At 31.9% G+C, this 25,620-nt stretch overlaps 1 protein-coding gene across 2 annotated transcripts; it reads left to right on the top strand.

Moving 5' to 3' along the window:
* LOC133194109 (polycomb complex protein BMI-1-A-like) lies at window positions 1-25,587 on the top strand. Of its 2 annotated transcripts, none has more exons than XM_061330081.1 (10): window positions 1-115; window positions 17,158-17,269; window positions 17,396-17,492; window positions 18,362-18,417; window positions 18,673-18,717; window positions 21,808-21,916; window positions 22,591-22,639; window positions 22,750-22,848; window positions 24,073-24,153; window positions 24,237-25,587. In XM_061330081.1, the coding sequence occupies exons 2-10, from the start codon at window positions 17,158-17,160 to the stop codon at window positions 24,849-24,851; spliced, it is 1,263 nt and encodes a 420-aa protein (XP_061186065.1). In that variant the 5' UTR covers window positions 1-115; the 3' UTR covers window positions 24,852-25,587. The 2 variants fall into 2 exon arrangements, with proteins under 2 accessions (XP_061186065.1, XP_061186064.1); XM_061330080.1 differs by having other exon boundaries at window positions 21,805-21,916.
* The last annotated feature ends 33 nt before the right edge of the window (window positions 25,588-25,620 follow it).

Here is a 25,620-nt window from a genome sequence, read left to right as displayed (position 1 = left end):
AAACGATTGACAGGTCACGTGATGAAAGCTAGGAACGCTAGGAAATTATGTAGAAATTTGCTGGGCTATTTCAACAAGAAATATAGAAGATTTCACCTAAAATTGGACATAAGAGGTACGTCAGTTTCAATCACAATCTATCGGAGATCTTAAGTTCGTAAACAGAAGTCTATATACTGGAAGACGGTCGAGATATTTGGCCAGAATTAAAACAGTGACCCCACGCACGATCTAAAAATACCAAACAAAATGGCGACGGTCAATACGCGATATTTATCCCATTTCCTTTGTTGCGATAAAATCTAGCGGTGTGACAGGCGATTGAACCGGTTGTTTCAAAGCGTCTTAATCAGTATTGATCAAGGATTACTGGAAATTAGACATATTCCCCTCAGCACTGCGTGCATGTATTGTTGTAGAGTTCATGAGGGCGGATGGCGGATTACTATTTTGTCTACGTTTAACAATTTCGTCAGAATATTATACAGTAGAAATAGTGCGTTCCCTATAGTTGCAGTATTTTTTTAAAGATTGTTTTAATTACCAAATGAAAGACAGCAGCTTATTAAAAATTAAAAGGTTGGCCTAAAAGGAAAAATGCATAGATTTATATGAATTGATGTTTGCAAATCATTAGAGGGCTTCTAATATTGATGGACGAGTGCGTGTGGATTTTATCGTGAGTTGCAGACTAGGGTCAGAGTTCAGAAGGAGCAGGTGTTTTGGCGATAGGGGGATGACCCCCCGCGGTGGCGCTGAACAGACTTTCGCCCCTTACAATAGAGGTCTGTGTATACATTCATCAATCACGCGTCAAAACGGTGCGAATGTAAATGACACAAGTCTGAAAATGAATCTCTGTCAAAATTAGCAATCTCTAGGAAAGTAGAAAAAGAGTAAAAGTGAAGGAAAAATCCTTGTTTTTAATCAAGAGAATTTATTTTGATTTTTTTAAAAAAAAAAATTGTTCTGAAGAATATTATGCATGTAGAATCCGAAAGAAATATATTATGTGTAAAATTGCCAAAAAAATAACCTCAGAAACTGAATTATAAAATGAATAAAAATAAAAAAAAGAAACGTCAACAATTCCAGAAAAAAATTCAGGAGATTGTGTTTACATTTTTTATCACATATGATTTAATGACCTTTAGGACGCCTTTTGTGTGCTATCTTTTGTGTTGGTGTGTGATCTCTTTAAGTAATAAATTGAGAGATATTTATTTCAGAGCTATTTTATCAATGATTACAGTAAATGTATATACCTCTTTTAAGATATATTATCAAAATGTGTAATGCATGATAATTTTTCCGTGGAAAGATAAAAATTTTCGTTTTACTTCTAAGATAGCCACTTTTTTTTTTTTTTTTTTAGATGTGTATTGTCAAAGATGTATTTATTAATAAGTTTTATTACAAATTATATAAATATTACTCTTTGATGTGTATTGGACTGAAGTCGTGAAAAAGTACATAGAGGGCGTTGAGGCTTTGTTAATTTCTGTAGAAACATTTTTTAAAAAAAGTGCAGGATGACCAAAAAATCAGATTAAAAGACGTAAACCACGTATAAAAAGTGGGGGCTCAGAATTGAGCCGCGTCACGATAAATTCTTCCGCCGCTGCGCATAAATTCAAAAACAAGGCGAAGAGATATCTCGAATCTGCAGAAAAACAAAAGACGGTATATATTCCAGTTAAATCAGACATTAACTTATAGAAATACTGAAATTCTTCCATCCCATTTATATAAGGTTAGGTTTGCCCTCGTCTATAATGACCCAGATTATTTAGTTTGTAGGTCAATGAATGTTACACTGTTGAAAAAGACAGGAAATGGTTGATATGTGTGGTGAACTCAGTTATTTTGTATCGTTATTCAATATATCTGTAACTAGACAAAAATCGCACGAATTATACTTTACTAAGCTTGCTGTACATAAGTTGATCGCCATAATTAGATGAACGAATGCTGTAAGTAGAAAATGTATAACTACTGTAATTAATTAATTGTTTATTTTGGGAGAAAATGAGTATATGAGTCTGTTTTTATGTGATTAATAATTCAGAAATAAATGCACTCCATATCTAAGACATTGATATGATAAGAGAGAAATTTGCATTTATACATGCATTGCATGCTAGGCAGACAGTTAACCTAAAGGTTATGCAAGTTTCGAGAATCGTGAATATGGAATTAAACGGGATCTAACTTTACTATTATTTAGACCTTATGAAGCATTGCCTTTCTGTTGATATTTGATTTTGAAATAATTTGCTTTTGTGTGTGTGTGCCTGGGGTGGAGGGGGGGGGGGGGGGTCCTTCAATTTTTCTAATTAATCACTGGCTTTAACTTATCAATGGAAATAAAGAGCAGGATGACAGGCGTCGATTCCGGGACGGCCTCGATCGTTAGCCCCACACGAAGTCTCCCCAATCTACACAATGTTAAAGTTTGTTTACGACATCGCTGCATAACGCAACCGAATTCCCATACCCAATAAGTACCAAGTTTGACGGATTGAAAGCACTGCTTCTATTTTCATTTTTTCACTTTTTCACATGAGTGTTAATATTTCATTTCACAGTGTTTTTTTTTTTTATTATAATTTGTAATGCGACAGCCAGGACTATATAGAGCTACTGAAATTTACAGGAAAATTGCATTATCAAGAAATATTTATATTTCATATACAATACCATATATATGGTTACTCAGTACTGAAGACAAAGAAACTCTTAATTCTGTGGGCAAATTCATAAATGATAACATGTTGTAGTATCCATACACTTTTATATATAGTATTCCCTTTCACTGAAATAGTACAATATTATTGTTGAAATGAGCAATGTCATTTACAAATTGCTATACTATCCATTGGCCATATCTTTTCTTTATTATTGTAATAATTTCATACTTGTCTGTTATGGGCTCTAAATTAGAAAATAAATGTTCTGTTCTGTTCTGTTCTGTTCTATACATGTAATTGCACTCAGTATGCCGCGAAGACCTTTCTTTTAACAGTAGCAAGAACTTGATGGCCAGTTATCCTTGCAAATTAGATATAGTAAAATTTCCTCACTAATTTATTTTCATAATTAAATTAATTGTTTATACATAAAACAGAAAAAAAGATAGGTTTCATTTTCAGATTTTACGGGTTTTCTATTGTTTTATTTTGTAATTTCATGTATTTCTAAAAGATTTTTTTTAAGTGAATAGTTCTTTATGTATTACACATAAGTATACTTGTTTATTTTCCTTTTTTAGCCATTTATCATGAACTAAATTTGCTGTTATTTTACTCAAAATCCTCTCCAATTTTGCAAACAAATATCTATAACTAAAAAAAAAAAAATCAGGTGTCAATACATTGGTGTCGACAGACAAAAAGACCTTAAAAAAATACAGTATAGGATATTGATACTCTGATATGAACAGCGAATAATATCCTATATCACTGTTAGAATCAAAAATATCGGTAGAGAAATGTCAATGAAGAATTCTCTCTCTCTCTCTTTCCCTCTCTCTTTCTCTCTATCTCTCGCGACGTACAATATTATTTCGTTTCATGTATGTTTATATATGTGTATAACAGTGCGACATTTAACTCCGGACACGACATTTGTCCGGACTTTCGCCAACCACTTTTTTAAAGATATTATATAACTTTTAATATTGTACGGTGGGATTTTGTACTCTCATTATATTTACCAATTATGACACCTGTATTTTGTATATTGTGGGAGATATAACACCTGAAAAACAAAAATCCCATAGGATTTTGGTGGGATTTCTTATCCTACTTGATATCCCACCATAATCCTATAGGATATATAAAATCCCATAGAATTTTCTCTCCCACAGAATTTTTAGTCCCATTTTTGAACTGATATGGGATATTTTGTCCCATATAAGAAGAATTAGGAGAAAATATTCCATTTTTCACATATACAGGAATAAAAGTCCCATATCTAATACTTTATAGAATATTTTTATCCCATGGAAATTAATTTAGATATAACATAGAAATTGTCTTCAATTAATTAGTAATTAGCATTGGATAGTCAAAATGGCAAAGTAAAGCTGTCTTTTTTTTTTTTTTTTTTTTTTTTTTTTTACACCTTTGTACAGGTCTAATACCAAAAAATACTCAAGAATTTTTTACAATGTTTTTCTTTCACTTCTATGAATTATTTATTACCATGATTTTGTTTAAAATGACTACTACTAACATGAGTATTTTAATGAATCCAAGATTTTGATATCAACTTCATGATTTTGGCAATGTTTTGTTAAATTCTTATTATGTCTTTAAATTACAGTGGTGTCAAATTCACAGTTGTAAAACTTGTTTATAGGCCTAGTTGTTATCAAAATGCAAGCCTATAGGCCTATTTTATGATTTAAATACAATCGTGTACTTATTGCGTTACTGTCTGACTTATATTTGTCATAGAATTCTTAACACTTGTTTCTGTCCAACACACGATCATACTGAAAAACAAAATGCACTTCTTCTTTTTTTTTATTTACACCTGTGTTGCTATCTCTAGACTCTACCTGTTGATTAATTGCTTTACCATTACTCACGCGCTTAGATTTGCGTTGAGGTGATTATGGACTAATTCAAGCATATTAAACCAATATCTCAATAAAATGAATATAAACGAGACTAAATTGATTTAAATGTACGTGAATTAATCCTTTCAAACAAAGATCAGCCTTCCACTCTTCTTTCCGAGTTCCTGCATCTCTGTTGCAACAATGCATTTGCAGAACGTATATTTTTTACTACGAATATAAAGCGTAATGGAGACCTTGATCGGTAATGGGTGGATTCGTCCCGACTGTGTGGATTCACTCCAGAAGTTTCGTCCCATTTTTATTGCAGGTTAGTATATAGGTCCCTAGTTGAAGAAAGGATATATAATATTGGAGTGGTTTTGCCTCAAAAAGCATACTCCTCTTACAATTGTCATTAGGTGTCATAGCATGAGATGTGTGCGCGCGCGCGCGTGTGTGTATGTGCATCTTTTTTTCGAAGGGGGGGGGGGGGGGAGTCTTGCATGCAGTGACAATGTGGTGACACCAATGAAATAGAGTATTCAGTGTATAACGATTATATTTTGTACTTTATAAATGAATGTGTTGTTCCTATATTCTACAATCATGGTAGCATTTTGAAGGTGTTATCGAAGAAAAGTACTCAACCAAAGGAATTTACAAATTAATCGTCCAATTCCAATTAATTACACTTTGAATTTTACACTGAAATCTTTATCAGCATATGTTTTATTAAGATGAAGAAATAAGGACAGGTATGCTGTTTTTGTTTTGTTTTTTTCTCATCATTATCCTTCAGAAAAAAAGGACTTTGTATTTCATAAACATCCCTTCGTAAAATTTGCATAAACTCTCTCTTTATTAAAACGTGAAATAAAATGAATCATCTTCCAGGACCACAGAGTTTTTCCAAAAGTAAAATTGGAATTTTCTTCTTTTTAACAAGAGCAGATAACTTTTCAAAAACGTTTAAGAGGGCTGGGTGGTCTTGGCCATTTTTAGATTCTATTGATCTCCTTTAGAAGAAGATAAAGATATACAAAAATGATCAAATTTTGAATTTAAAATATCTGAATTTTTTCTTTTCCAAATGATAGTTGACAGCTTAAGATATCATATCTAAAAAAATAAGTTATATCTGATGGTTAATTTGTTGACCCCCCAGCCTCCTTAAGATGCAAAATGGCCATGCAGCTTCTAATATACTATAAGATATATAAATTTGATTTAATTCACTTTAACTATCTAATGCAATCATAAATATTTAACTAGTTTAAAATAATTCAAAATTGATCAATATCTCCTATGATACTTTTGAACATGCACCTTAACATGGACCAGGCAATATATCAACACCAGTGTGGGACCATGCAGTGGAAAGTATGATGAGACAGGAACTTTTGGGGGAATTCATTAGGTTTATATGCATGAGCAATGGTTTTTTTTTTCCCAGTTTACCGGTAAATGCAGATGGGACATTTATATCTTATATAAAGCAAACATTATCCCTAAAACAAGCCATTCTGAGAGTATTCCATTATCTATAATTAAAAAAAAAAGTAAAACAAGTGGGAAAGACTAGCTAACAAACAGATAGAGGGAGAGATGGACTGTCAGACAAGGATGACACCTATATTGACCTTAGATTTCACCAATCAAGGGGTCTAATAAATACCAACAAAATTCATGCAGGTATCTAGCTATATTAAACCTAATATTTATTTTTGAATATAAATTATTATGACTGTGTACCGGGTATTTATAATGCAGCTCAAGAACACTTGATTCACAAGCTCCTCCTTTTTTCAATAATTTTAAATTTTTAAGACAGCTAGCTGGCCTTGAGTAGAAAAAAGTCTCTCGTTTCCTTAAACATTTCGAAAATATATTTATAAACAAATTCAAATATCAGTTTAGATTTACAAAGAACATGCTAACACAAGAAAATCTATACCAAATTTGCTAAATTTCACTGAAAAGTAAAGAAGCTATGGTCATGTAAAAGAACACATCAGTACGATTGACTGAGTACAGTGTATAACATGATGATGGATTCTCCCTATGAAAATTCAAGTCTTTTTACAATTTATCATTTTAGATTTAGAAAGTACATGCTATTACAAGAAAAACAACACCAAACTTGCCAAATTTCATTGAAAAATAAAAAATTTATAGTCATTTAAGAGAACACACAAATGTGGATTGACTGAGTATAACATGATGATGGATTCTCCCTATGAAAATTTAAATCTTTTTACAATTTATCATTTTAGATTTAGAAAGTACATGCTATTACAAGAAAAACAACACCAAACTTGCCAAATTTCATTGAAAAATAAAAAATTTATAGTCATTTAAGAGAACAAACCAATGCGGATTGACTGAGTATAACATGATGATGGATTCTCCCTATGAAAATTTAAGTCTTTTTTCAATTTATCACTTTAGATTTAGAAAGTACATGCTATTACAAGAAAAACAAAACCAAATTTGCAAAATTTCATTGAAAAGTAAAAAAGTTATGGTCATTTAAGAGAACACACCAATTTCAATTTACTGAGTTTAACAAGATGATGGATTCTCCTTATAAAAAAATTTAAGTCTTTTTACAATTTATCATTTTAGATTTAGAAAGTACATGCTATTGCAAGAAAAATAAAACCAAATTTGCTAAATTTCACTGAAAAGTATAGAAGCTATGGTCATTTAAGAGAGCACACCAATGCCAATTGACTGAGTATAACATGATGATGGATTCTCCTTATGAAAATTTAGGTCTTTTTACAGTGTATTGTTTTAGAGAAAGTTCATGCTATTGCAAGAAAAACAACACCAAATTTGCCAAATTTAATTCAAAAGTTACTTAAGTAGAAAAGTTATGGTCAATTAAGAGAACACACCAATGCCAATTGGAATGATACACCACTCACCCAAAAGACAGTACTTAAGTCATGTAAAAGGAAAGGTCCTATTAATATTATATTCGAATGAGCAACCATGAAGCCTTATATTCCTATATTTTGAAATTTTCTTTTGAACAAATATCAATGACTGTTTTCATTTGGTAATAACACAATAATTAGCCCAACAGTTTGTAACCTAACTCCTAATTAAGGACATACGCAACGTACCTTACCTACTGATAATTTTTTAAGATATTCTTAATTTAAGATTATAGTGCCATCAGATGTTCGTAGACAAAAAATCAGCATGCATTACCAGGGGTTTTGAAAAGATATCAATTGAAGAAAATTCTTGTATAATTAAAAGAAAAATATACAAAAATTACTAAACATATATTCTAGATATTTTGTTTATCGAAACTAGTTTTAGAAGAAGTGTACAACAACTTATATAGACATTAAAATGTAGCACACAGTTCCTTTAAGTATTGGAACTCTTCAACTCCAGGGAAAAAGACAAAGTTCAAACTACGTTGCGTATGTCCTTAACAGCTAAACAAGGGTAACTGTAGTAATTGTTAGGACTTATCATCTAAGTTGTTATGCAGTAAAAAGTACATATTTTTTGTATGTTCATCAATCGACACTTTGAAATATGCTTTTTACTTGGAAAACTTTTTAAAATAATTTTTAAGAGTAGTACTCCAAAACAAGGTATACACAAATGGATAATAAACAGGAAATGGCGCGTGTCATGATCAGTCGGTGTGGAGGTGAATTGTTCAATATATGTGTATATCATCGTTCAGACTGAAATTCTGAAAGGTGTGAAAACATTCCCTCAGGCTAAATTTTCCAATATATTTTCAAAGGTGTGAAATCGGTATCCATCCAATGATTTCAATCTGATCGTTTCTTTACAACATTATAAACAATTATGAAGACGACTTTTTTTTCAGAATCAAGAAATTTCTTTAGATCTCTTGAAAATAAATCTGCAGATCATCTCTTTGAAATTTCATGACAACTCTGTCTAATAGGAGGGGTTTTAGTATATTGAGACTGTTTTTCAAATTTCAACACTCCTGCAAATAAATTATGATAATCATGTACATTGCATGTCATAATTTTTTATGGTGCTAGGAAGATAACATACATGTCTTTTAATCTTCTGTTAATTTTGTATCAACACTCGAGGAAAGCTTGGGATAAATGAAAGAAAAAGTACAAAAAGTCAGGCCTTCGGAAGCAATTTCAGTTGTTTTTTAGGGGGGGGGGGGATACATGTAAGGTGGTGGGCTCGACTGATGAAGGTTTTATACAAGCTAGCATATTACTTTTATAATTTTGTTACATGATATTCGTAGCGTAAAAGAGACGTTTAAATGTGGGGGTAACATTTTTTTTTTTTTGTTTACCGAAAAACGAAAAAATGTATAAGAAATATTTTTCTTTCCTTTCTTCATCTGTAATGGTGTTGATTTACATAGCTGAGTTAGCTTTGTACAATTCTTAAGATTTAATAGGAGGAAAAAAAAAACATTTGGAAGAGACTTCAATCTTAACCACAGTGGCCTCAGCGACAAATATGTCCATCACGATTGTGCTTCAAATGTTGCCTTTCAAATACACAGCATTAGTTGGTTTGTATAGCACCCGTTTGTTGTTTTTCTGTGTACACTTCATAGCTTGAGACTTGAAATTTCAACATCACAAATATTGAAGTCACATAATATTCATCTATCAGATAGTCAAGTTCTTTTTAGAACTTTGTTTAGAGAGGGTTGTGGGTTATAAGATTTAATGGCCATGTAAGAAAAGTAACCTTGGTGTACAACAGTAAAACCGAATCTTGGTCATATACTATAGTTAATGTTTTACTTTCTTTATATACCTACAGTTCTCCGGAGACAGCTTTGATTACTTTAGATAATTTAAATCAAGGATATATAAATTGTCCTTTTTTATTAATCTTTCAAAGAAAATATTTCTCGTCCAAACTATGTTAAAATAAAAAATATAATGGCTATTATTGTTTAGATGAAAAAACAATTTTCGGTAAACAATTAGAACCTATGTGTGTTAAATCTTTATCTTAGATCCTAGTAAGGGACATAACTCTGTAAAGAGGATGGTATTATGCATGTAGTGTTCTCAGTAGTAACAAGATCGCACATGAGATATTTTGAAAGCGCAAAATTAAAGCTATTATTAATATTTTTTTTTTAGTAAATAACAACTTTTAACAGGGCATCTTCGTAAACGTTCTTCGACATTTGACCATGTTGACTTCTTAACGTTTTAGGTTTGGACGAGACCATATTTTGGGCCGGGGGTGTCCTCAGTTTAGCTCAATATGAACTTAACTGTGTTATTTTTCATCTGAGTTTGATATCACAGAAAATTTGCCAACTTTTTCATATTATCTCGTTTTCATAATCTTGCATTATGTTTGAATAATAATAAGGCAACTTAAATCTGGTGTTAAACCTAACCCCCCCCCCCTTTTGCTAACTTTCGAGAAACCAATCTACACACACAGATCGAGATAGGGTATGATATGTATATACCTATAGAGACAAGAGTCTTTTGTTTCTCCCTGGTATCAAAACTGTCTCAATTTGCATAGAACTAACAAAACAAACACAAAGGAGCAAGTCTATTTAACAACTGAATCTACAATAGAAATTCATGAAATGGATGGCAATTTCCATGCAAATACTCAGCATTCTGATCAAGTTATAATTGTTTCTTTTTTAGTTTTGAAATTAAATCCAAGCATTCATAACTGATAGGAATTCTCAACCAATTAATATATAATTATATATTTTCCCCCTTAATCACAATGTCGTAAAAAAAAAGAAAAGAAAAAAGGGTTTTATTGAGGCCACTGACAGCACTTTTATCTGTTGTTTTGTACAGTATATACGCTGACTACAAATAAAATTTACTTGACTTGTCAGTGACGTAGCATCGTTTTTGAAAGGGGGGGGGGGCAGCCAGAGAAAAAAATTTCAACTTAACTGAAAAAACTTGACAAGCCAAAAAAAAAAAAAAGGAAATTGCCCGAACTCGAAAATCCTATTTCGTGGGGGTGGGGGTGGAGTGGGGGGTAGTAGGGTCCAACTTCTTTCAGTACCAAATTTTCTTCATAAAATACTACATTACCTTTCTTTCACTTTACCGAACAAAAAAGTGGGGCGACCGGCCTTTCAATGAACATGTTCAATAGTATATAAGTTTGGAAAAAAGTTAAGGGGGGGGGGGGCTGTTGCTAAGTGCCTGCTTGTCAGGGAAAACAATTTATTCAAGAGATACATAGTGACTACCCCCCCCCCCCCCTCCGCTTCTCCTCCTTCTTATGTTCTCATGTCCTATTTTCATATTGAGATGAACACGTTATAATATTTGGTATCGCACATAAACGCAATCATATTACCATTATTACCCATGGCAGTATTTCCCTAATTTACAAAAAAAAAAAAAAAAAAAAAAAAAAAAAAATAGGCCACATAATTTAATTCATTTCTTCATTTTCTTGTGGAGTGTGCTTTATTTCAATTTAAAAAAGGATCAGCCAATAAAAAAAAGAACCAGCAATATTCTATCATACATTGTACATGTGGATTCATTTCTTTAGGCCTATAAAATATTCTCTATAGGATGCATATATTCCTAGAATTACCCAATACCAAAACCGGCGACAGGAATATTTGTAAACAAATTACATGACAAAGACATGTCCTATTGTAAGTAGATCTAGAATGATTTCATTTGTTATTTATTTCATTAAAAGTTTGGAAATGCATAAAATTATTGGCCTATTTCATATCTTTTTCTTTTCTTTTTTTTTTAAAACAAGTTTAAGATTAATATCTAGATCATGATTAGACAGCCACCATGTGTTCAACTGTTATGAACTTGTCGTCACTGTTTGCAGAGCTAGCAGCTGACTGGGATATTCTGTAGTACATTATACTAGTTATCAATGTAAACAATCAACGAACAATTGTACGCAAAGGAATATTTCCTCAATAAGAACGTGTAGTGTTCTTTCGTTCGAATTTCCTCAATGTGAACATTAGTTGGTGATTGTACTTATTTGAAACACTGTCATGTCTTAAATTTTCTGTAACTTACAAGTTACAGTTCATAAGTATCTTTATCGTAGTCATCAGCATGTCATCACTGACCGGAAAAAAAATCATCTCTCAGACATGGTTAAAAGTGGTTTTACAAACATATACTTATATAGTATAGATATATAGAGCAAGTACTAATTTTTTGCTGCCAAGATAATGAGATATGGGGATCAATGCTTATAGTATGAGGAACCCTACTACATGTAACAAACCCAAAAGGCAATGCCTGAAAATTTTATCTACTTGTATTGGTTGGAAGTAACCATGCAAACATCAAATTACTATACATTTAAAATATCTATGTATGAAAATTGGTTGATCCTCTGAAGTCTAGGTCATATAATTATATCAATGCTTTTTTTTTTTAATCTTTGAGGACAGTATAAAAAACTTTGAGTGAAAATCAATCTTTATGAGGCTTAACTCATTTATTTTACCATGAATACAATCATATACTCTGGAATATCGATTTAGTTGCGTTTTCATGACTTTCAAGAAAAAAAAATGTATCTACATGTTCTTACAATTGTATAACTAAATTCCAAAAGGCAAAACTGCTGGAGGACTTTACATATTTATTTGTAATAAAAGATATTTTTCAAATTGTTTTCAAATAAGTTCTAGCTTAATTGCTAATAATATGAATTTTTATTAGAATTAATTGATAGGATATGGGATGGGAGTAGTTTAATTAAGTACAGTGTACTGTAAAATCAGATAGATCCTGATGTTTCAGGAGTACAATGTAATATATATTATGTAAGAAATGGGTCACCTGAGCTGAATATGCTAATTTACATAATCTTTGAAAGGAGATTAGGAATTGAAATGTATGCATACCATAAAAATGGGAAACTCCTTACATTTTATTTCATTTTTAGATTTTTTGTGGCATTCAATAAGGATTTTACAGTGACTGGGAGAGAAGTTTTTGAGAATTTAATGTTATCTGATAGTGTTAACACTGTAACCATTACTTATGGGAAATGTATTAGTGGAATCAACAGACAGAGCTCTTAGCCTCCAAGGTAAAAAAAAATTACTGTAACAATGGTTTTATTTTGTCTTAAAGTTGTTCATGACAATTCATCAGTGTTTGAATTTCTGAAATAATTATTTCTTCTTCCTTTTTTGTATAATTTATGGTCTGTAGCCATTTTTTTTAGCTACAGGTTAATTTTAATAAATCAATGATAAAACTACATGGAAAGCATTGCAGTATTAATTTCTTTATGTAAGTTTGTGTGTATATGACAATCTGTGTATGTGAGCATTAGAAAGCTTACCTAAACTGAAAGCTCAAGAAAACTTTTTTGATCACCCTTGTTCATCATCCAATCAGACATCTATTGGTTTTTTTGTATGTCTGTCTGTATAGCTAATCTTCCATCTGTAAACTTTTCACATTTTTGATTTTTTCTTTAAAACCACTTGTTGTCGCCCGCATGGCATAGTGGTTAGAGGGTCTGCTCTAGAGTCGCGGAGTAAGGAGTTGATCCTTACACGTACATCGTGGGTTCGAATCCCACTGTAGGGATTATAAACCAAGGTCCCATGTCGCAGTAGGTGCTGACATGAAAAAGATCCCTCACTGCTCAATGGCTGTAAGTGCCGAGTATAGGACAACATTTGCAGATCTCCACCGGCAAGTGGCATTCCCATATGAGTGAAAATTCTCTTGAGGGACATTAAACAACATACAAATAAACAAACATAAAACCACTTGTTTGATTTTGATAAAATGTACAGGGAGACAATTATGGTGACTTCTTCACATGCAGTGAGAAGACTGTGTTGTCTGCCTTCAGATGACAATGAAATAATGCAAGTGAATGTGCATGGTTAACAACAGATATGTGTTCTCTCCCTTAGATGAAAATAAAATGTTGTATTTAATCAAGATAACTCAAAATTGTCTGTATGTTAACATATGTTGAAAGATAACATATATGGAATCAGAGCAGATGGTCGAACACAGGAGGTTTGACTGATATATATATTTTTCACTCTACTTTTTTAATTTTGAAATTTTCAGGATAATGAAACTATTATGGGTTATTTAGAAGGAAAAAAATCACAAAGGTCTGGGTAGGGTTGAAGTGAGAAGTCACAAATCATGAAGTTTAAGTAGGGTTGTCACCCTTGAGCACAAGTGTCAGAGGGAGACAACCCTACTTAGACCTCATAATTTGTGAAGTCTTCATTCTAAACATTTCATAATTGTATATAGTGCCATTTAACTCACATGAACCAAAGGTTCAAGTTAGATTTTCTTGAATTAGTTTGTCCACTGACCATCAGTCTGTACATTTTTAACATCTTCTCAAGAACCACTGAGCTTATTTCAGCTAATAGGGTGAGGCTACCATATGGAGTCAAAATTAATGTTTTGATTAATAGCACTGCAAAGATGACTCAGCTGAGCATTAATTGTTGCCTTTCGACTTCTTGTAATTTTTTTTTTTTTTTTTTTTTTTAGAGTTGGGAGAACAGGAGGGCCTGGAGTTTCATGCTGATCAATGTTTAAGAAAAGTCAGCCATCAAGACATAACCAATTTTCACCACATATCCTCACCGACTGGAAATTGGCTGTAATTTTTGGCGATCAAGTTGATTTAGGTGAAAGGAAAGCATCAAATACGTAGGTACTTAATTTATAATATACAGTTAAAATGTTTTTCAGATGAATATGAGAATTGATTCAGTTCTCTTAACAATATTAAATGTGTACTGTAACAGCTAGGATTTAGAGTGATTATTAATTTTAAATAGTAAGGCACATGAATACTAGTACTAGCAATTGGATTAACAAATCCATTATTATGACATCATCTGACATCATGACAAATTCCGAAAGACATAAATTTACTTCAAAACAGATACATGTACCGGTAAATGTATGCAGAATATACACAAAGTTTCATTTATGGTACATGTATATTGATAGACGAAAAATAATACTTTTAAGTCTTTTATACATTGACCTCTTTAGGGGTGAATTTTAGTCAGTCATTTTGACTGGATCAGAAATCTTGAGTGATCGATATTCAATTCATTCTCTTATTTTAGTGAAAAATTTAATCCATGCTTTGTTATATGGTATTATTGAATGATTTATTCCATTTTTTTTTTTCTTTCACAGAAAATAAAGGCAAAGTAGCTGACATAAAGTACATGTATCATTTGAAGATTTATCCCCCTTGTAAAAACAAGAAATGCAAAGGTAATTAATTCTTCGTCAGAATAGAGAGACTGAATAATAAAATTTTACAAACCATACTTAAGTCAACAAAAACTACTTTGATTGATTAGTACCCAACAAACCATTTACAATTGAATTTTGCAGTTTTATATCTTTAACCTTAAAAAAAAAAAAAATTAAATTTGAAATTTTTTAATCCTTTTCCTCACACAGCAACTGTCCTCTTTTTTTCAGTTCACAGATACATATTCATAAAAGGAGAAATCATCTCATGATCTGTGGATCCATGGAAAACTTTAAGGACAACATTTTTGTAAAGAGTGTTGACATTGATTCAGAATATCTAAGAATTAAAACCAAGAGAATTAAGTAATTATGCATTGTTAATTATTCTTTTTATTCATGTGTCAAATTTCCTAATTCAAAAATAAAGGTTTAAATAAAGATTTTTTTTTCATTTTTTTAATTAAAACAAGTTCCATAATTTATTTTCTTTGACATAAACAGACATTTAAATATAAAATGAATGAATGTGTACCTTTATTCAATGAGGGAATACATGTAACGTGGCTTAATAAATGTAACAGTTATAAATGATAATCATTATGATTTAATATCAATATGCATTTCTGACAAAAAAAATTTGAAAATCTTCCAGAAAGAAGTAACTGGATAAAGCCACTGAACTATAAGTTAATTTGGTACCAATTAGGATCATTCGGATATATTTGCATCAGAGCGAGGGTATTACCAGTGAGCATTGACTCACAGTGGACCTCTTATTTTATGTGTTACGGGGTGTTCAAAACCAAGGTGCATGCTGATGCTAAACATAGAACAAACTTTCAATAGCCTGAAGATGAATTGCCTACAATCAGTTGAATTCATGTCAGTAATGGACTAATGGTGCATCTAGGTATTGTATTATAGTACCAAAGAAAAAAAAAAGATCAGCAGCTACATGTACTATTATTTAAGAAGTAACACAACCAAGGAAAACTTGGTTTCTACTGTGTGATATGAAACAGTGAGTAGAGTACCACCACAAATATTTCTGGATCCATGCCCTTTCATCATGTTTATTTTTGAAAGGGTTCAATACACTGTTCAAAATTCTTTTGATTGTAACATTAATATAAACAGTTAAGAAATTAGTTAAAAAGGTGTCAAATATTTTTTTTTAATGCAAACTACGAGTAAATGTGCATAATGAAGACGGTTAGATTTTTATCAACATTATTTTCTGTTCATTTGATCGGGTTCGTTGTGTATAAAATAATTTCCAGCTGTCATCGGAGCAAGTCATGTCACAAAGAAAATTAAAAGTGAAAATGTGGTAAATTATTACAGCTTGTGCAATTGAATAAGTTTTTATACTTTCTTAGAAACTCTGAGTAACTGATACAATCCAATGCCATGTGATTTTTCAGCTTATAATTTAGTGTAGCAAAGTAGAACAACGTGCATGGATTTGATCGTGTTGTGAAACTTGACAAATGACATTTACCCGGTATGCAATGAATTAACCTATCTTACGTAAATGTTTAGAAGGGGAGGATAAACAAAGCAGTAATTTCTTCTTTCTTACATACTTTCTACTTTCCCATTTAAATTTGTGGTATTTAACAAAATAAGGTAATCATGGTAATGTAGACTTGATACAGAGGAAATTTTTTTACTTGAAAACTCAGTGTCAGAGAGAATTATCATAATAGAACTTTTGATTTTTAGTGCTATTATAATCTTTAATTATATTGAATTTTTTTTTTAAACATTACCCCAAATTGTTTAAATTTAAGAAATAAAAAAAATGGTTTAGGAAACACAAAACTTTAATCAAAATAAATGATGGTTAAACTGTTCACTAAATGACTTGTTTCTTTATTTGGGTTAAAACTGTTGTTTCTTTATCCCATGGGAGAAAATTTGACCATTTTTTTTATGAATATGGGATAAATCCCATATTTATAAAGAGATGGGAGATGATCTCCTATATTTAAGTATATGGGAGATTTTGTTCCATTATAAAGAATTAATGGGATTTTCAAACTTCTATGGGAGAAAAAATCCCACAGGATACCTTTTCTCCCATAGGATAATGGTGGGATATTGGTTAGGAGAAGAAATCCCACCATTATCCCATGGGATTTCCTGATTACAGGTATAATATCTTTTTACCTAGAAGATAATCAGGTGTAAATTTTGGTTCATGTGTTTAGTTTTAAAAAATCCCATCAGATGACATAAATGGTTGACATGTATCTTTATAAAAGTGGTTGGCGAAAGTCCGGACAAATGTCGTGTCCGGAGTTAAATGTCGCACTGTTGTATGTGTTTTTCTAGATGCCGGGGACGGTCCGTATAAAGATCACGGAGCTGAATCCCCACCTGATCTGCGTGTTGTGTGGCGGGTATTATATCGACGCCTCTACCATCAGGGAATGCTTACATTCTTGTGAGTTTTGATTCCCAAACGAAGAATATAAATTTCTATATAAATATGATAAAGTATACCCTGCATTGCATATATGTAGTTGTGATTGACAGATTAATAATTATCTGCTTTTGTCTCTCATTTTAGTTTGTAGGACATGCATCATCAAATACCTTGAGACAACCAAATATTGTCCAATATGTGACGTCATGGTTCATAAAACGAAGCCACTTCAATACGTCAAGTAAGTCAATCTATGTCACAGTTGTATTTTTATGAGGCCTCAAAAGTAAAGTAGAAATCAGGTTAGTTACAGATTCATTGCAAAACTGCTTGGTAATAATGCTAAGTCTTGAAAAAACTTGAGGGGCACCTGTACCTTAAATCATGTGATACACTGAGTTTTCATATGGATCATAATCATGTGGTGATACCTGTACCTTAGATCATGCACGATATTTGAGTTTTCATATGAAACATAATCATATGGTGATAAGTACATGATATGAATTTCCTGTGCTCTGGTCGTACACGCAGTACTTCAGTAACTTCACCTGGAAATTAAAAACTTCAGGTTTTTAATCAGTAAGAACATTACTTCTCCTATTACCAATATAAATCCACTTTGAAATAAATTGTATACTTGTGACCTCTTGTGAATTTTTTTTTATAAGTTGGTAAATATATAATATTTTAAAGTTTTTCTTTAAAAATAAAATTATATTAAAATCGTGTAATTTCATTTGTATTATACTTTGTAGAAGTTTGTTTGCCCATTTATTCAGAGTTATAATTCTAACTGTCCAGCTTCGAAGTTCGAACTGGTCTGCACCTTTTTAAAAGCTCAGCAAAATGCAAAGGTTGAAATAAGCAAGCAAGTGAAAATAAAGCACAGAACGACTTAATTTGTGCCGGCGTTAGTCTTATTTTTAATTGTATCAGGTGTGAAATTTGGATCCTTCTTTACAATCCTGAGCAGAATTTCTGTAGAGCAGGTGTTTATCTCTCATTTCTAATTAATAAAGTGACATCCATACTGAACAGGATAAGTTTTTAATTAATAAAGAAGATGTTGAAATAGAAATTCTTTAATGAAAAATATTTTTCTTTCAGATCAGACAAAAATCTGCAGGACTTGGTGTATAAACTTGTTCCGGGACTTTACAAGGGTATATATATATATATATATATATATATATATATATATATATATATATATATATATATATATATATATATATATATATATATATATATATATATATAGTGAAAATCATTCAGAAAGAAAACACGAGGAAATTAACAACACAATAAAGCATATGCTTTTTCATTTACAATATTCAGATACTTAATAACTTAATTAAACAAGGGGTCTAACATATCCTCTTCTTTTGTGTGTTTTTCTTAAGAACTTTCTTTTCCAGACGAAATGAAGCGACGAAGAGAATTCTATTCCAGCCATCTTGAAGGTAAGTCAATACGCTTACATAAATTCTCTGCTTCGATTTCGGCTTTCTAAGGTGGCAAAAAAAAACTTAATATATAGATTTAATGTCATTTCTTGTCAGAGAATGTACAGATTTTTAACAGTTCAACATTGAATCGACTTTTTTCTAATTTAGTGGTAAAAATATTTTAATTCTTACATTTGTTATTTTTATTGCAATTATTTAGAAATTATTTAAAACATTTTGATTGAGAGATGTCAAATAATGATACCGATAAAATGTTTACGATATCCGATACAATACTCGATATCCGGTTTAATGTACGGTATCGTGTTCAATGTATGGTATCGAGTATAATATGCGATATCTTGTATAATGTACAATAATGTAGATACAGAAACTTGGATAGTTTAAAATTGATACAAAGAGGGAAAACACCTTGGCAGGTAGAATTTTCCAACATGTTATACATGGTGTTACGAGAAAAAAAAAAGATGACTTAAAGAAAATATATTAACTTATCATTTGTAAAATTATATGTCTAATGAAGTACTCAAGGGTAGAGATACAATAGCAGGGATTCGACACTCTTAATGATAATCATGGTTGTTGAAAAATGAAATTGTAATATTGGATTAAACATCATTAAAGAAGATGGGCGAAAAAGGCGAGCAAAATGCCTATTGTGCGACAATCAAAAAGTGAAAAATTAAATCTCAATTAGTTCAAAATTTTCTTCGATATCTCATTTAACTTTAACATTTATACTTTATGTAAAAACTCCACAAATCGCAAATCTATGAAATCGCATACATACACCAAAGTGAGCAAAAATGATAAATTTTTCATATTAAAATACAAATTTTCCATATGAATGGACCTTTGCTCTATTTTTTTGAAAGATTATACTCAAAGTATGCGAAAAATATGAATTCTTCGGTTAGCAAAACCATGGAGAAAAGACCCACTATACCTTGAAAATACACTTTTATGACACTTTTATGACACAACATTCAATAATTGGAGTCCATTTAGTCAAGGATCATATCGCAAACATTATTACAGTTTTTCTTATGAGCGGTATAGCTTGTTAGTTTCTTAGAGGATATTGATATACATGATTTTTATTGCTTGGGTTCGAACCACAAGAATACCACGTTTTTTTTCCGCAGAAAAGTTTCGTTCGCCATATTTCCATACCTTTCAATGAAAAGATCTTTACTCTTAATACTAAATTCACAAATTTCATACGATTTTAATACATTTAGAGCTTTAGGCATTTTGAACGCCTTGTTCGCCCATCTTCTTTGTAATGACCACCTGTTTTGGAAGAAAACTAAATATTGCTTTTAAATATAACATTTTAAAAAACACCTCAAAACGCATTAAATAGACAAAAAAAAACAAAAAAAAAACAATGCAGGTATTTAAAAAATGAAGCACAGCTAAAAACTTTTGGTTATAATAAAGATTGTCTTTTCATCATGTGTGACAGGCATGACATCACTGTTTAGTTACACCCCCCTTTCCCCATCATATTCTGGTACAACAGCACCCAGTCACAGACACTCTGAGTGCTATATAATCTTATTTGAGTACCCCTCCCCCCTTTCTTCTCCACCTGGGAAAATTCTGTAGTAAGGGCCTTCATGCACAAAGTTGTTGAGACCTGTGGGAAGCTTGTAACAGCTGTCACACGGACAACACTCAGTGTACACATCAATCATTAGGACAGATTAATATAAGCATGTCATTATTTAACTGGAAAATTTCTGTCCATGCACGTGTGCCCTGTTCGCGTTGTAAACCCGGATCAGGTATCCATTGTTATGATAAACGGATTTATATGTCAACAAATTTTATAAATTCATGTAAGTTTGAATTAAAAATCTACCTGTCTCGTCACTCTTTTAAGTGTTCCAGTATTTTTCAGGAACGGAGAGTTGAGACCAATACGTTTCTTTGCAATACAAAATTCCTCGCTTAGCAATTGTTATTTTGTATGAACTGATGAGTGAAAAACCCTCAATATTACACAGAAATATTCTTCTTTAAAAGGGGGGAAAATTGAACTTATTTCGAACAAGCATTTAAAGACAAAATCCAGTTTATTTGCAGTCAACCTCTAACTAATTTAAAGTACACTATAACCTAGATTTATAACCAACTGTTAATTGTATGTATGAATGTCAGTTAGTCCTTCCTGATATACTTTATTTTAACAAAGAAAATATACAACATGACTATCTAACATGTTGTATATTTTATTTGTCAAAATAAAGTATATCTGGAAGGACACATGCACATGTTAACTTTCTGTCATTTTCATCGTTTTGTGTTGTAATTCAAGAAAATATCGTACTTACGTCCACCGCGCCTTCTGAGACATTGGCCACCCACAAGATTTCTCCATGTCCTGGGCCCCCTATCCTGTGCAGTGTTTTCCAGATCTTTTATTCCTATTCTTTTGGTATCGGGCTCTAGGTCTTCCCGGTGTTGCCTGGCCTACCCCTCTTGCGTTTTCCTTGGGGGTGCCAGGTCAGTGATGTAAGTACGAGACTTGCGTAGATTGTGCGTTATCTATCTCCCCAGTCACTACATCATCTCCTCTTCCACTGGGGCTTGGTTTGTTCTCTGACACAGTTCGGGGTTGTTGATTTTGCCAGGCCATCTGATCTGAAATGCTGCCTATATCTCAATATCTCCGTCACTTGCTTTATGATGCAAAGTTCTTTAGGTACTCCAAGTCGTCAAAATTGCATCGGTATCAGAAATATTTAGAAAGAACGAACCACAATAGTTTTATAGCTTCGTGCATTTGAAAAATATTCAATATTAAACAAGTCTAAATACATTTCTTTAACGATACACCATTCAAATTTTATGAGGTGCTCCACGCAAGGTAGATCGGCCCTTTTGGGACTTAGGTTTTCTTAGTTTTAAGAAATAGAGAAGTATATATGCAATTGATCTTGTACATGTAAAATCTTATTGTTTCCAGGGATATATTTTCATGGATCTGTGAATGTAGATTTAAGATTTTTTATCTAAGAGAATGTGGCCTCCATTCTGTGACAATTATCCAATTGTTCATTTATTTCTCTTTAGCAGACAATTCTGACCCCCCGCGACCCAGTGAAGCTCGGGGATATGAAGACAAAGACAGGCTCATTTACACGGAGGATGAGAAAATCAGCCTCGCTCTGGAACTTTTCTCAGAGTAAGACCTTTTAATTTATTTCCATTGAAATATGTAGCGATGATAATAGATCATTTTAGAATTTTCCCACAATAATGAAATTTTACTGGATGTAAATCTTACATCTGTTTGACTTTCAAATGACGCAGTTTAAAATATCCTTAAATACGCATCTAATCAACAAAAATGTGATTTATGTCATTGTTTGAACTTGTATTCCAAATGTTAACCCACGTCATTTTGTTTATTGGCTAAATCATATTCAATAATAGTAAATTGCATGGCATTTAAGACGGCGTAAACAAATGGATAAGTCTTTTATAGCTTTTGCTGTATGCAAACTGACAGACAGACGCGTACATGGAGTTTTAATGTAGCTGTTATTATAGATCGCTGTACATGTAGTGCTTAATCTATAAAGTATAGAATGTGTATTATTGAATTCAGCAGAGTTTTCTGAGATTTTCATAAATAAATATGCCAACATTGTTTCTTTTGATATTAATTAATGTTTGTCATCAAATATTATGGATCGTGACCTTCTTTCTTTTTCTATTTCTTTCTTTCTTTTCTTCAAGTTTTTACTGAAACGAGAACGACTTTGTAGACTTAAACATGTAGCATTACCCATTCATTTTTTTTTTTGATATGTACCTAGAAGTTTATGTTTGTAAAAATTCTTCTTTTATATTCAGCGTCCCAGAGTGCACTAAAAAAGATCCGGATAATCCTAATAGATTACAGGTAATACAACAATAAACACAACCAAAACAATGTCCATCAAACGGGAAATACTAGTAATTTACTTTAAAGTTAGAAAGGTTCCTTGTACTATTTTGTTTTGTTTTTTTTAGCAGCAAGACATCCGGTATTTACAGTGCCCCGCGGCGGTGGCCGTAGCACATCTAAAGAAATTCATCCGCATGAAGTTTGACCTACCGCCAAAATACATGGTTAGTAACATCCTAGTAATGTTTTTTTTTTTTCTACAAACGTTAATGGTATTTGCAATCAATTGAATTTTGGTTTCGTTAGTTTTTAGTTTTAATTTGCGTTAGATATTGAATTCCTTTCTGTCGTATTAAGTTTTTTGCATAGTTTAAACGTACTTTGGCGTTAGATATTGATTTTTTTTTTCAATAGTATTCCCAAAATGAAGTCAAGATCTGATTTTAGTGTCACTAGGTTTTCTTCAATATAAAATACAAACATCACTAGATAAGTTGATATTTTCATTATTTATGAGATAACGCATCGTTTTTAAACATTTATGGGGATATTAATACGGGTTGGTCACGTGACAAAATTCCATAAAGCCAGGAAAAAATAATTATAATAAATAATAAATATTTTAAAACGTTACCTTATCACTCATATTTGTGATTTATTTGTCACAAATATTGTGTATTTTAGAACTTTGTTAAACCCATCATATCATTATCCATGATATATTTTTTCAAACATCATATAATTTGAATGTGTTGGCTTATGACGTCACTGTGAAATTACGTCGATCTTTTATGACATAACAATGAATTTACTGTCATGCGACGAACCTGTTTTTATATAAGTTTAAATATCTATAAGTTTTTCACATTATAAACTTATCCAGAACCACTTATTTGTATCCATCTTAACTTACCACAAGCTTAATGATTGAAGCGGATTCAAGTTTATAACTGTTCCAATGAAGAGTTTCCCACTCTTTAAATAGACATTTAAAATTTTTTTTGGCTCATGAACCATCGGGTTAGAAAAACCTTTATGAAATCTTCCTTACACTGGTGATTCAAATTTGTTCAAGCCATGACCCCCGAGATTAATATATGGCTACGACAGGAGGTCAGCGTTTGATATATGATCGATTTCAAAAACAGCAGGCCTACTGTAATAATTAGTCATACTGATGTGCAAGCTTCCTCATCGATGTGCTGTTTGTTCAAATCATGATTCGTAAGGCTAAGGTGGGACCACGATGAGGATTAGAAAGTGACAATAATTGATAGAAATATAGTTTTTAAACAGAAAAAAATCCAATGACATATAAACTAGTGCGATATATATTGAAACGTGTATGGATTCAATTTAGCAGTGCTAAATTTTGTTTTTAGAACAGCCTTTACATCTCTACTCATAGTCTGATTTACAATGTATTTATGTATTACTTTGTTTTGTAGATCGATATCTATCATTCGGATGAACCACTCAAGGATTTCTTCACATTAATGGATATTGCTTATATATACACGTGGAGAAGGGTAAGTTTTTCCACTGGTAAAATAATCTCTTTTGATTATATTTATAGTGTTTCGTTACTTGACGATTGAGTTCTTATTTTTAGACAGCACCGCTGAGGCTTCTGTATACTGTTTACGAACAGCGCACGAAAAAACGGAGAAACTCGAATGAAGAAGACGTGGGTCAAACACAAAAACAGCCAAAATTAAAGGAAAAAGACTCCATGAAACTCAAAGAAAGCAAGCCTACCGAAAATCGCGAAAGCGCTTCCCCGGATAGACCACTTGTGGACGAAAATTCATCTCCGGATAAAAACGAATTAAAAACAAAGGAGACAGAGAGAGAGTGCAAGGATAAAATTGAGGAAAAGGTGGACAAGGTCGAGGATAATGATGTCGATGAACAAACATTGTCAGGAAGCAAAAGTTTTAAACCGTCAACGAACAAGCCAAAACTAACTGAAAAAGACTGTGTGAAAAATATATTGTCTGGAAAGAAAACAATACAGAAATCTCTCCATGAACAGGGTGGTAAATTTTTCTCTTCCAATTTCTACAAACGTAAAGCAGCACTTCATCCGGATATTGGTCCTGATTCCCCAATAGATATGACCAAGAAAACACTGAAAAAACACAAGGAATCGAACATTAAGAAGGTGGGAAAAGAGCAAACAATGATGAACGGAAGTCACTTTCCCGGATACGAGTTCACCGACTAAATCGTGCATTGAAGGAAGGATTATTAGTCGCTAGTGCATTTACATAGACACTTCATTGTTATTGCATGTAGTTCAATACTTTTTTTGTTATCGACTTTTTATATGAACTTGCCAATTATCAAGTAAGTTTACACGGCAAATTCAACTTTATAGCTGTTTACGTAAAAAGGGGAATAATTCCTTCTTTTCTATGTAAAGGTGTCGGACACCGATTCAGTGACTCTAGAATTCACTACAATTTTGTCCTGAATTGAGAAAAGTCAATGCATGCCCCATCTTTGCCAACTAATTTCATTCACCTTTTGTACTTAAAGAAGTTTTTTTTTGTCGGTGACCTTACTTATTTGCTAGTATATTATCCTGTTCCGGACATTGTTCTCTGTCGGAGTTTTCTGTTCACGTCTGAATATTTCATTAATCTAAAAGAGGTGCTGTATTGTTTTGATACCTGTATAAAACGAAATATAATTCAACTACTAAGACTAGAAGTTCTTGAACAGTATTTCAATTATAATTCACTGGAAGTTAGTAAATAAAATACATACACCCGTGTTTATTTTGTAGTGGATGCAAAATGAAGAAAACCATTTTAATACAATTAAAGGTACATTTTTTTCCAGATATAAACACATGTTCATGTATGTGAATGTATGTACACGTCAATTTCCCCTCTCGTACTTCTACACTTTATATAAGTATAAATAAATCATGAAATTCTAGTAATTTCGAAAATATGTGATTTAGTGAATTCGTCTGTTTGTTTTATACA

The sequence above is a fragment of the Saccostrea echinata genome, unplaced genomic scaffold, assembly GCF_033153115.1.
Source record: "Saccostrea echinata isolate AGI-Se365-2 ecotype Australia unplaced genomic scaffold, CSIRO_AGI_Sech_v1 ptg000028l, whole genome shotgun sequence".
NCBI classification, from domain to species: Eukaryota; Metazoa; Mollusca; class Bivalvia; order Ostreida; family Ostreidae; genus Saccostrea; species Saccostrea echinata.
The sequence above is the reverse complement of the archived record's forward strand: the minus strand, read 5'-3'. Positions and strand labels throughout refer to the sequence as shown.

Bases quoted from the DNA above. Each gene is read 5' to 3' on its own strand.
- LOC133194109 (XM_061330080.1), top strand. From the start codon at position 17,158: ATGCCGGGGACGGTCCGTATAAAGATCACGGAGCTGAATCCCCACCTG. The intron at 17,270-17,395 runs GTGAGTTTTGAT...CTCTCATTTTAG, and splicing joins CAGGGAATGCTTACATTCTT to TTTGTAGGACATGCATCATC. The intron at 18,418-18,672 runs GTATATATATAT...TTTCTTTTCCAG, and splicing joins TGTTCCGGGACTTTACAAGG to ACGAAATGAAGCGACGAAGA.